At 45.5% G+C, this 13,424-nt stretch overlaps 2 protein-coding genes across 2 annotated transcripts; both read left to right on the top strand.

Annotated features, from left to right (window-relative positions):
* Positions 1–1,847: 1,847 nt before the first annotated feature.
* Positions 1,848–2,762, top strand: LOC123191281 (cytochrome P450 84A1-like). Its single transcript, XM_044604093.1, has 2 exons — positions 1,848–1,943; positions 2,133–2,762. Exons 1-2 carry the CDS (start codon positions 1,848–1,850, stop codon positions 2,760–2,762), a joined length of 726 nt encoding a protein of 241 aa, XP_044460028.1.
* Positions 2,763–8,730: 5,968 nt separating this feature from the next.
* LOC123184205 (cytosolic sulfotransferase 5-like) lies at positions 8,731–9,908 on the top strand. Its single transcript, XM_044596363.1, has one exon. The coding sequence runs from the start codon at positions 8,739–8,741 to the stop codon at positions 9,819–9,821; it is 1,083 nt and encodes a 360-aa protein (XP_044452298.1). The 5' UTR covers positions 8,731–8,738; the 3' UTR covers positions 9,822–9,908.
* The last annotated feature ends 3,516 nt before the right edge of the window (positions 9,909–13,424 follow it).

Raw genomic sequence — 13,424 nt, forward strand, 5'->3', positions numbered from 1 at the left:
AAACCCCAGCCACAAAAATGCTGACGCGTGGATGCATATTGGTCCCGGTTGGTGCCACCAACCGGGACCAAAGGGTCTCCTGCCTTGGCTCCGCGCACAGGCCACGTGGAGGCCCATCAGTCCCGGTTCTGGATTGAACCGGGACTAAAGGGGCAGGGCATTAGTACCGACCCTTTAGTCCCGGTTCAGGAACCGGGACAAAGGCCATTACAAACCGGGACAACAGGCCCTTTTTCTACCAGTGCCTTCAGCCACTGTGGGATCTGCCATGGCCAGGTATGCCCATCTCCCTCGCCCTCCTCTGGATCCCCTGCCCTACTTTGTATTATTGTTCTTCTCATATACTGTCAAATTTCCATGGATGGGATCTGATGAATGAGTATCCCGTGTCTGCGGCAACTCGCATGGCCTGATCCAGAAGTACGGGTGTGCTGCAGGGATTGCTTCCGCAGCATCGCCAAGGACATTGGCTTCATCAAGGTATGAGCCACCCCACAGTTTATTGATTTTCTCAATCATGTGCCTGAGCGTGATGACTGCTGGGTAGTAATATGTTACCCCATGCTTTGCTTTCAACAATATATATGTTTTGTCTACAAGGCCTCTTGGTATGGCACAAAATTTTTAATTCGTTGGAGACTACCATCTGGTAGTGTGAGTTATTACATAATGTAGTGTAATGTATGACATCTTAGATTCACTTATTCAGAAGAGATCTCTGTGTTGCTCTCCTCATTCCCAGAGTAAACACGGTTAAGTTCTGCAATCATCACCTCATGTTCTGCTTTCATTATTTTGTATTTGTTTGAACAATGTGTAATTTCTACGTACCATAAGTTATCTTGGAATGGACGGAGTTGTTCGTAACTACATGATATTAGCTATGTTTGTTTGTTACTCCCACCTATATAAGTCTTGCTCTGTTGCATCTATCTCCAGTCTCGGCAATTTTACTAATTGTTAACTACCAAGTTTCTTCTGAGCATACCACTCCATTTCAAAGCACCACAAATCGAGTGTATTGCATTTGCTCAAGTAGGTATATATACATTGTATATATTTATTTCCTGAATAACGATGATTTATTAGAAATTGAGATGATTTTCCTATTGAAAAATGTTGTTTCCATTTCCACTTTATCTAACTAATTGTAGGTTTTATGCACCGGTTTTTAGGTTTGGGTAAATTATTCTTCACATGCACAACCTGCCATAAATGAATTGACGGTGCACTCCTCTTGCCTGTTGCTAGGTATGTCTAATTCTGGAGTTAACAAATCAGCTTGATGTGATGATAATGTATGTTAGCTTTTCTTGTGTTCAGGAAAGTGGCTTGGCAACCGCCAAACTCGTACCCCGAGTTTTTAGATTATCAGTTGACTGATCTTAATGTGGGTGCTATCTTAGTTATTAATGTTCTTTCCTGATGTACATGAATGACACTTTTTGGTTTGGCAATGAATAATGTGTTGGTCTCTTGATAAGAGGTGTATGAATGTGGTTTAAAAATACCAAAAAATGTTTGCTTAGTGCTATTGTTTGCAGCTATCGGTAAAGTTGTGATATATCTTTAACCATTGTCGCTTGTCTACACTGTCAGCGGCTTAACAACTACGGAAGCTTGATTAGCGCGCTCAATAACGCCTCAAGAGGAGCCACCAGGTGGCGCTCCAACAACTAGTATATAAGTAAGACTATCCCAAACCCCTAATATGATAGGGCAGCCTCACGGATTAACACCTTATTAAGCTGCTGCTTCTTCGACTCTGAAGGCAGTATTGTCAATGGCGTCCTTTGCAAAGATCGGCATGGAGTGCCTACAAGATCCTTTGCAAAGTCGACGCTGACATGGTAGACGACCTACTCGCGTTCCTCGGTGATGCCGACCAAGCCAGCGCCAAGGACCTGCGCCTCACCCGCGACAACGTCAATGCCTTGATCATGGTAAGTACGGTAACAGCAGTACTCTACGATATGACACACACTTGCCCCAAGAATCTAATGTTATTACAAATTTTAATCTTGCCGTATATATTTCTCTCTAGTAGTTGTAAAACTTCTCTCTTTTGGATTTAGTAATTTTAAGTCAATGAAGTTGCACTTGATTACAAAATATGTGGACGTTGAACGCAGGACATGTTGTTTGGCAGGCCGGATAATGTCGGCTTCACCATTGAGTGGGAAATGACAGAGATGATTCATTGCCCTAACATCCTTCTGCAGCTGCATCGGGAGCTCGCAAACATTGTGGGGTTTGAGCGGATGGTCGGCGAATCGGATCTTGCCAAGCTCCCCTTCCTTAACTGCGTCATCAAGGAGACACTTCGGATGCACCCGCCGATCCCGGTTATCCTCCGTGGGACCACCAAAGATTGTGTCCTTGGTGGATACTCGGTGCCCAGGGCCTCTCGCGTATTCATCAACACGTGGGCAATCAACCGAGACGGCGAGGCATGGAAGAACCCTGACACTTTCCGGCCATCCAGGTTCATGCTCAATGGGGATGCCCTCGGGCTAGATCTCAAAGGCGGTTGCTATGAGTTCTTGTCATTTGGTTCTGGAACACGCTCATGCCCGGGGCAAGGGCTCGGCCAGCATTGGGTGGAGTTTGCCGTAGCACAGCTCGGGCACGGGTTTAACTGGAAGCTACCCGATGACATGAATCCAATGCAGCTTGACATGAGCGACACGATCGGTTCGACCGTGTCGCGTGCCACACGGCTCTGCGCGGTGCCCACACCCTGCCTCAGATGTCCTTTGTAATACTATATATGACCTGTTGTGCGCATGAAGCAAAACCCAAATGCAGCCTCCAAGTGAGGGCAACCATATGAAACTTTATCTGAAAGCTACTACTGTCACGAGTGGGGGACATGACCTTCCTTCTCTTTTCTATTTTTTTAATGATCAACTACTTATTACTCAGATGCCTCATGTTTGTCCTCTTTCTCTCCGTCCACCCGGTTCTTGGACGCTGTGGGGTCTCACCCATATGTTGCCGGATCCGGCCTTCTCTACCATGGAAGACGGCGGTGATGTGTACTCCGAGAACATGATCTTTGTAATGGTCCCTATGAAAACTAGTACCAACGATTGTATCAGCAGTCAGGCAGCATGCGGGGGTATTTGGGCGCGAAGTCCAGATCCTCTTGTCGTACGCGGGAAGGGATTTTGGTTGGTGAGGGTGGTGCTTCCTTTCGGTGCCAATCCATACACCTTCTGTGTCGGCCGGTGCTCTCCGTGGGGCGCGGTGCTTTAGCTTTCAATATTTGCTGCAGAAGGAATCCAGAGCTAGGCGCGTCCTTTGTAAAGCATTGTACCTTCCAAGGATGTCGCTTTGGTTTCGGATATACATTGTATATATTATTTTTCTGCCTACGTTTGCAGAAACTACATGGATTGTGAAGGTAGCATGTATTTTTACATAAGAACAAAGTAACCAAAGGCAGCCTACCAAACACTAACCTACTGCATTTTGGCAATGTTGCCAGCAGCACGATTCCGGGTTGCCACCCTACTCTCACACACATCCATCATTCTAACAACATCCCAGATATATACGGCATCTTGGACTATGAGGACTGATTCCATATTACGTAAGTATCCAAGTTTTAAAGGAGGCTGTTTCCACTTAGGGATAGTGCTTCTTCCATGATACCAACATTATTATCTTTGAATCCTCTGTCTGGTAGTAGATCATGCTCTCCCTCCTCCTTCTCGATGGTGCCGAGGTGGTACTCGTGCATCACACACTTGTTCTTCTCCCACTTGTCACCAGACCCGATGTAGAGCACAAGGAGCTTCCTTCGGCCAATCAGTTGGCCATTGGCTTTCAGTGAAGGGCTATTCCGGTCTTGTTCCACACTATGTTTACGTTATATTCTACTAGCAAAAGAGCCCGTGCGTTGCAATGGAAGAGAAAACATAACACACGCTCTTAACTCAACAACCATCACTCAAGACCACAATAGGTCCATCTCCTTTATTTTTGCGAGGCATCATATTTGTGTTGCCGCTTATCCTCCTTCTCACCCTCGCCGGCATGGCCTCGGTGTTCAGACAAAACAACAAAAAACGTGTGTTAAATATGGTTAATCCTAAGGCGTCTCTCTCTCTCTCTCTCTCTCTCTCTCTCACTCACTTTCTCTCACTCTCGCGATAAGAAATATGTTGTTTTCCCCTGTGACATTTTTCAGAGGTATGCATGTGTAGTTATCGATGTTTTGTTTTCCATATATGGTTATAGTGGGATGTTTATTTGCAATCCGGATCGCCACCGGTATGAAAAAAATGGATCTTGTTTCTATAAATTATAAGTTTGCTTCCATAACAATATTTTAAAAATATTTAACAGGTAAAATTAACATCTTATTTAGATTCCACACATTTTTCTAATAAAATTTAATATATAATATATTAAAATCAAAGTTACGGTTTAAAAGATACAGATAATTTAGAAAATCATTTGGTTTGACTCAAATATATTTTAAAATAATATTTAAAAATACTTAACAGGTAAAAATAATCTCATATTCATATTCTACATATTTTTCAATCAAATTTCATATATAACATGTTCAAATCGGAGTTACGATTTAAAAGATATGGATGATTTTAAAAACATTTGTTTAACTTAAATATAATCCGCGGATGAATTACATAAAACATCAGGAGGGGTTTCGAAAAATGTAAAATAATGGTTCGGGTGTGACTTAAACCGGACGGCGGGTTGATTTCAAGAAAAGACAGAGACTTTTCTAACAAATGCCATGACGGACGAAAGAAACCCAATTTGCTTTATTATTAGGTAAAGATTTGCATCTTGTGGCGCTTCATCGTTCCAATGTTGTACGCTATAGATGGACGGAAGAAGAATTGCTTCAACACGTCGTCCATTGTCACACATGCTCAAGCGATTATCGGATGCAGTAACTGGCCGTCATTTTGTTATACTTCAGTGTTCTTTTCAATTTAACAAATCAAAAGATATGACGTATCAAATATCCAAACCAATCTCATGTCTGCACAAGTATACAGTCCAACAAATATAGCAAGTATGGTTCAGATAATATTCTTGTAGCTAGCTAAGAACGAAGCAATGTCGATGTGTGTAGCATATGACTTCCTTGTCGTCAATGGTGAGTATGAAATGATCAATCAGAGTGCGAGACCTCGCACCTTTCTCCCTTACTTGGGCCTCTAGGTGTTCCATCAGCTCCTTGTATGTGGGATCAAAACCAGAGCCTGACGGCAGTAACTACCAAAACTTCTAGACTACACATCAGTCACTTCCATTATAAATGCACACAACGTATCAAATCCGTTCTTGGTGGCAAGATAGTGTAACTGGTGCCTCAAATCTGAAATACAAATACAAAATCTAACCTTCAGCCGGCTGATGCACGCACAACATCCGCCACGTGCGTAGCTGTCTGATTGATTTTGATTGAGAGCTCGCACTGCAGACAATTCCCATGCAGCTAGTTTTTTTGTGCAACAAGGTTCTTGTTTCAGAAGCTTTTTGCAACGGAGATCTTGTTTCAGAAAGAAAAAAGTGTTTGGTGGTGAAGTTTTTCTTTCGGTAACAGGGTCTAGTTTTAGAAAGTTTCTGCAACAGAGGTCTTGTTTCAGAAAGAAGAAAAATGGTTCGACGATGAATATTTTCTCTTCATCAATAGGGGTATTGTTTTATAAACATAGCCCCGGTTGCAGAAAGCGCATAATGAGCGCCCCGCGTTAGAGCGTATGAGGGCAAGCATTACAACACGTCACATGTTTCAGAAACATAGCTTTGGTTGCACAAATCGCCAGAGGAGTTCCTGGCATGAGAGCTCGTCGTTGTCGTGCTGGAGTAGAGGCAGCTGCTTGGGGTCCTGGTTCGGAGGAGGCACGACAACTCCGGGAGCCGGCAACGCTCCATGGCCGAGGCACTCGGGCCATGGCGGGGCAGTGGTGCTGTCCCAGTGGACCTTTGCAACAAGGTCCTTATTGCAAAGCCATGCACGCAACAAGCTAGCTGTAGCAAAGGCCCCCAGTTGGCTGGGACGGTAGATCGGACGGTTGTTTCGGGTGACATTCGACGGTTGCCGAGACGACTGATCTTATCGGTTTATCACCCGACGGACGCATAGCATTGCCCCTAATAATCTGATCAAAATTTTTAAAGTTTGACTTTTCACATAAATTATTGGAAAAGATTTTCATCAGCCGGCCGATTTACAGCGCCTCGTCCGCTGCCTGAGGTGCAAACCAGGCTTCACATGTGGGGCCAATCGATGTTCCTTCTTATCATATTCGCCAACGACTGAGTGCCATTCATTTTCTTTTTTCGTCGTTCATCTTCTGCAATATGCTTTCTGTTGCAAAAACAATCTACAGTATGACCTCTGTTGCAAAAACAATCTACAGAAAAAATCTATAGAAGTTTTCGCGACATGATCTTTGTTGCAAAAATTTCTGCAATATAATCTTTCTGGTAAAAACTTCTACAGATGTTTCCGCAACATGATCTTGTTGAAAAAAATATTCTGCAACATAAACTCTATTCCAAAAAAATTCTACAGATGTTTCCGCAACATGATCTCAGTTGCAAAAAGTTCTGCAACATAATCTATGTTGCAAAAGTTAGGATGCCCGTCACTGCTTGATGACGCAAATCTAGCGGCTAGCGACCGGGCCGATCTTTTAGATAAATCAGCCAGCAGACGCGTAGCCCGTCCTATAAATATAAATATACGCACTACATTATGAAACAAAGGGAGTATCATGCTTTGTTAAATATTCCTACTCCCTTTGTAACTTAAGATATTCTTTGACACTCTCATCATGGACTCTAAAAATGTCTTATAAAAAGTTATAGATGGAGTACCACTGTAAATTAATATAAGACTGTTCTTGAAAATAATTTGAACTAAAACCACGCCACTTATTATTGAATGAGGGAGTAGTACCGCTAACAATTTACAGAAAAGTTGAAGCGGTGTTCAAGTAGACTACTCCAGTTGTTTTCAACTGTTGGTAAAATCAACAACAATTGCACCAAATTAATCTACTAACAAACCATGCCTCCGACATTGCACAAGGATTGGCTAATAATTGCTAAGACCACTGGAGACAGAACAAAGAATATTTCCAGCTCTCTGCTTGAAAGTAAAGATTTTCTGCAAAAAGACAAACATGATATAATCTCCTAGTCGATGAGACCGGCGTTCTAGTGACCGGCTTCATGGCCCACGGAATTTTTAAACAAGCAAAATTCGAACCTTTTGATTTCAAAATAATCTAAAAAAGATGCAAGTTTACAAGGATGAAATGTATAGATATAAGTTAATATTACAACCCAAAGTCTAAAGTACAACCCTGAACTACAAAACTGTCTAATTTACAATCCCGAACTTTCAAAACTGGACAAAAAACAACCCTCGGTTGGTTTTTGGCTGATTTTGACTGGTTTTGACAACTCAACCTCCTAGTCAATGCCAAGTCAATTTTGGGTAATTTTTGGCTAAAAAATGAAAAAAATCTCAAAAATCTACACAACCATTATATTCAATCTAGGAAAGTCTAAAAAATTTCCTAGTATAATAATAACTAGAGCAAAAAATCAAATTCGGATCCCTTTTGTTTCAAATTTTGGCCAAGAAAAAGTTAACAGAAAAGCAATTGAAAAAATTCTCAAGAGTGCACAGTACCCTTAGATTCAATATGTGGAAGTTTCACGAAGTTTTGACCACTGGATAAAAAATAGAAGAAATTTTTAAATTCAGGAGATGGTGACATGGCGTACGACTTGGCACTGAATAGGCTGTTGACCGGTAAAAACCGGTCAAAATCAGTCAAAAAGGAACCCAGGGTTGTTTTTTGATTGGTTTTGAAAGTCGAGTGTTGTATATTAGACGGTTCCGTAGAGGGTTGTGTTTTTTAGACCTCGGAGGTAGTTCGACGTTGTAATATGGACTTATCTCAAATGTATATGTGTGTAAAAATTTAGGATGAAATACCTTCAAATGTGATCTGTACAAAAATACAAATTCATGGACTTTGAGGATGAATAGTATCATCTGCCAAGAAGCCCTAGAATTTTTTTTCTGCACAGCCCTCATTTCAATGTATTTCATCCTGAAAATTTACACACATGTATAGTAGCATCCATGTATATCTGTATCTTCTTCAGAATGTTTTGAAACGTAGAAATAAGAATTTTAATGGATTTTGAAAACTACAAATGTAGGCCTCCATGGAGCTCGGCCTCCAAAAGCAAATTTTGACTAGTCGATGCCCTTAGATAGCAGATATGATGTTGACGTGCCAGAATTATTGGTACAAGCCATATGTTGCAATCATTCAAACAATTATTTAACATTAAAGTCTAACAACCATATTTCATGATAATGCAAACAGTAATTTTTTAATGCAAATAGTAATGTTTGTCGAATCTCTCATACCTGATGGGTTGCAGCCAGTGTGTCACACCACAAGTACAGTCCTGCCAAGAGTAGTACCGCCTCTGTTTCTAAATATGAGACGTTTTAGATATTTCAATGTGGACTATATATGGATATATATATATATATATATATATATATATATATATATATATATATAAACGCATTTTAGAGTGTATATTAATTCATTTTGCTCCGTTTGTAGTCTATATTGGAATCTCTAAAAAGTTTATATTTAGAAACGGAGAGGGTATGTGTCACACATTGGTTCCCCTTCTATTATAAGATGTGATGTATGTGTCTGCAAAGAACTATCAACCATATCGTACACCTCTCCCACCTTTACCACACAATCTGCCTCACAATGTCTTCTTCCTCCTTGCGCACGCTGCAAGAAAGCGGTGCCAAAATCAACCAGGAGCTCTACCAGAAGTTCACCAACGTGGTGTCCTCCTTGCCGTGCTCCCCGGCTCTCACCAGGCACCCGCTCTACCGCCATGACAATGGCTGGTATGCCGCCCTGGCGCCAATGGTCTCCACAATGGTCGCGGACGCATGCTTCTCGGCGCGTCCCTCGGACATCGTCATTGCCACAATGCCGAAGTCCGGCACAACGTGGATAAAAGCAATGCTTTACTCCACGGTGCACAGAAGAGAGCACCCCGCAGACGGCCCCGACCACCCGCTCAACTCACTCGGCCCACATGAGTGCGTCAAGCTCCTGGAGTACCAGCTCTACATACGGAACAGGATCCCGAACCTCGACGGGCTTCCTGACCCTAGGCTCTTCGCTGCGCATGCCCCGTTGGTGTCGCTGCCGAGGTCTGTCATGAGGATGGGCTGCAAAATCGTGTACGTGTGCCGTGACCCCAAGGACGCCTTGATCTCACACTGGAACTTCGTGAACAAGTTCAGGGCCAGGGACGGGTTGGAGGCGCTCTCGGTCGAGACCGCCGCCGATTTTTTCTGTGATGGTGTGACGTTGTTCGGGCCGTACTGGGATCATGTCCTCGGGTACTGGCGGGCTCATCAGGTGCACCCTCAGAAGGTTCTCTTCTTCAGGTACGAAGAGATGATTGGGGACCCTGCGGCACATGTGCGGAAGCTGGCGCAATTCGATGGCCGCCCGTTCTGCATGGAGGAGGAAGAGGCTGGCGCGGTAGAAGCCATCGTAAGGTTGTGCTCGTTTGAGCACATGACTGGGCTCGACGTGGCCAAGCATGGCGTGACAGAGCTCGTTGTCAGCATGGCGGAGAATAGTTGGTTCTTCCGGCGTGGCCAGGTCGGGGACTGGGAGAACTATCTGTCGCGAGAGACGGCAAGGAGGATCGACGCCATTACCGAGGCCAGGTTCAAGGGTTCTGGCCTCCGTGTATAGCCGGTCATGGTGTAATATTGTTACTCAATCATTGTGCGTTGTGCTAGATATGTAACATGGAATAGTTATGCATGTGAATTCAATGAGGGACTGGGATTGTACGTTTTGTGTGCATAGGTGTGTTGTATGTGGCTGTTTCCTTCTGTATTGGTGTTTTTCTATCTCCGTATGTATTGGTATTTTTCTATCTAAATAAATAGCAGAAACATACTTGATCGTCTACCAGCGCTCCACTTGGAAATATCTAGTAAGTGATATATGATATCAGTAGTTCAGTACACACAACTAGGCATGCATGACCAAAACACACACGCCAATCCTTCAAACTTACATCGTGTTGCTCTCGCTATCTATACACGGAGACTGGAACCTCTGAAAACCTGGACTCAATGATGGCATCTATCCTCTCCGCCATCTCCGCCGATAGATCATAGATGGGTCTCCCAGTCGCTGAGTTCACCATGCCGGAACAACCAACTGTTATCTTACTCGTCGAACACGAGTATTGGTTACTTTATCGGTGGTTCTGCTTTTATCATCATGAGTATGTCTTTAGATGTCATGGTATGGAATGTAAGGAGGCTCAATAACCCTGCTCGGAGGAACGCGGTTAAGCTTTTCGTGCAATCTCTCAATGTATCCCTAGTTTGCTTTCAAGAGTCCAAGTTGGCACTGGTGAATGACACTGTGGTTCGGGAAACTCTAGGGCCTGCCTTTGATGGTTTTGATTTCCTGCCGGCTGAAGGAACACGTGGTGGCATATTGTTGGCTTGGAAGTCTGATATACTGCGGGTGACTAACATCCAGAAAGAGGAGTTCATGATATCGGCACAAGTTCTTTCTCTAGCAGAGGGCTGCAGGAAGACACAGACAAAGCAAGATTCCTTAAGGCAATTGTGCAGTTTGGAGACCGCGTGAGCCTGCCGTGGATCCTGAATGGAGATTTCAACATTGTGTGCAACCCAGAGGAGCGCAGCACTGGGAGAGTGAACAGGAGGCTGATGAATAAGCTTCGGCACACGATCAACAGGTTGGGGCTCCACGGCATGCCTCTGATTGGGCGTTGCTTCTCTTGGTGCAATCAACAGGAGAACACCATCTTGGCAAGGCTGGACCATGTGCTCTTCAACAATGCATGGGAGGACTTGTACCCCATCAGTGATTTGCTTCCGCTTAGCTCCAGTATCTCAGATCACACCCCTCTGCTGCTCACCTGTTCGTCCATACGAGCAAGGGCTTTTTGGTTTCGCTTTGAGAATTATTGGTGCAAGCTGCCTGGCTTTTTGGATGTGGTGAAAGACGCCTGGGCTCCAGAGGTTCCGGGGAGTGACCCCATGAAAATCCTCAACACTAAACTTCACAGAACTGCAAAAGCCCTACGCAGCTGGGGTCAAAGGAGCATGAGCCAACTGACGCTTCAGTTCCAGGTGGCCAGCGAGGTGATCTTACGCCTTGACAGCGGGCAAGAAAGATGTCCTCTTTCCAGTGAGGAAAAGAAGATGCGTGCCTTTCTCAGGGGGAAGTGCCTGGCGTTCGCATCCCTCGAGCGGGTGCGGCTGCGGCAGAGAGCCAGGGTTCGGGATCTTCGGGAAGGGGATGCCAACTCCAGATACTTTCATATGAAGGCCAATGGGCGACGTCAGAAACACCTCATACCGTATCTCAAACATGGGGATAGAACAGCTACTGCCATGGAAGACAAATTGAGTATGGCCGGCGAGTTCTTTTGCAGGCTGATGGGCGCACCGGATCAGAACCTTAGGAGAGCCTGCCTGCGCCTGGAAGAATTGGGCTTGAGGATGCTGTCACCAGAGATGGCCGACAGGCTTGAATCGGAGTTCACGATCGATGAGGTGAAGCGTGTGGTCATGGACATGCCCCCTGACAGGGCACTAGGGCCGGACGGTTTTTCAGGGCTCTTCTTCAAATCATGCTGGGACGTCATAGCCACGGATCTGATGGCGGTAATGAAGGCTCTGCACGACGGCCGCTTCTACTCCTTTGGAGGTGTTAACACCTCGATACTCACCCTCCTGCCCAAGAAAGCCAACTCACTGGAGATCGGTGACTTTAGACCCATCAACCTGATACACGGGGTAGCCAAGAAATTTGCTAAGGTCCTCGCTACCCGTCTGGCTCCGCTTCTGCCAATCTAATTTCGAAAGCTCAGAGTGCTTTTGTGACTAGCCGCAATATCCACGAGAACTTCAAGTTTGTGAGGAACAAAGCTAGGTGGCTGCACAGACAGCAATGCTCCTCGGTGCTAATGAAAATTGACATATCCAAGGCGTTTGATACTCTATCTTGGGAATTTCTTCTGGAGGTGCTGTCTGCTCGGGGATTCGGTCGGAGGTGGCGTTCCTGGATTTGCGGGCTGCTATCCACTGCCTCCACCTCCGTCCTTATCAATGGAGAGCTTGCCCCCCCCCCCCTTCGCCATCGGCCAAGGCGTCCGCCAGGGCGACCCCGTTTCCCCGGCCTTATTCATTCTGGCTATGGACGCCCTTCACGGCATGTTGGAATGGGCAAGGCAGCGCCATCTTCTCTCCGATCTTGGCTGCGACAGAGAGATGCCGCGTGCATCTGTTTTTGCCGATGACGCGGTTCTGTTCTTCAAGCCAGAGCGTAACGATCTCCTGCTTATATCAACCCTTATGCAGCTCTTTGGGGAGGCGTCGGGGCTTCGGATCAATATGCACAAGAGCACCATCACTTGCATACGATGTGATGAGGTGCAGGCTGCAGAGATAGCTGAACACTTCCAGTGCAGGCAACAGGCCTTTCCTATCTTATATCTCGGTATACCTCTATCGATATACAGGCTCAAGCGGCACGAGTTGGTGCCCTTGGTTGATAACCTCTCGAACAAGATGAAGGGCTGGAAACCGAAGATGTTGGCAGTTGCAGGCTGGCTCACGCTCACCTCTTCGGTCCTCATGGCACTGCCCATGCACATCATGGCAGCGCTCCCGCTGCCGGCCTGGGCTATCAAGACTATCAACCGCCGCTGCCGTGGATTTATTTGGAAGGGGGAGGAGGAGACTAGTGGTGGCCATTGCCTTATGCCTTGGAGCAGGGTGTGCATGCCGCGAGAGCTCGGAGGTTTGGGTGTTTTAAATATCAAATGGTTTGGGTTCGCGCTGCGCTGCAGATGGCCTTGGTTACGTTGGAGTGCAGAGGAGCGGCCGTGGCATGGCCTGCCTGATACTACGGAGAAGGAGGTCCACGCAATCTTCAATGCAGTCTGCCGCATCACGCTCGGGTCAGGAGAGGTAGCCAAGTTCTGGACTGATAAGTGGTTGGATACCGGCTACTCAATTGCTCAAACAGCACCGCAACTCTACTCCTTTATCAAGGACTGGGGGAGATCTGTCAAGGAGGCGCTGACCGGGCAGGCTTGGGTACATGACATTGCTGGTGGGCTCTCCCTCCCTGCCATTGCTCAGTACCTCTCGGTCTGGGATATTGCACACGCCACTGTGTTAAATCCTGAGGCGAGAGACACGCCGAGATGGCTCCTGATGGAAAATCAGCAGTTCTCTGTCCAAAGTGCATACCGCCTGTTCTTTTTGGGCAACGTTCGCTTCGACTGTTACAAGCCTA

This window comes from Triticum aestivum, chromosome 2A (assembly GCF_018294505.1).
Source record: "Triticum aestivum cultivar Chinese Spring chromosome 2A, IWGSC CS RefSeq v2.1, whole genome shotgun sequence".
NCBI classification, from domain to species: Eukaryota; Viridiplantae; Streptophyta; class Magnoliopsida; order Poales; family Poaceae; genus Triticum; species Triticum aestivum.

Bases quoted from the DNA above. Each gene is read 5' to 3' on its own strand.
- LOC123191281 (XM_044604093.1), top strand. From the start codon at position 1,848: ATGGTAGACGACCTACTCGCGTTCCTCGGTGATGCCGACCAAGCCAGC. The intron at 1,944-2,132 runs GTAAGTACGGTA...CGTTGAACGCAG, and splicing joins ACGTCAATGCCTTGATCATG to GACATGTTGTTTGGCAGGCC.
- LOC123184205 (XM_044596363.1), top strand. From the start codon at position 8,739: ATGTGTCTGCAAAGAACTATCAACCATATCGTACACCTCTCCCACCTT.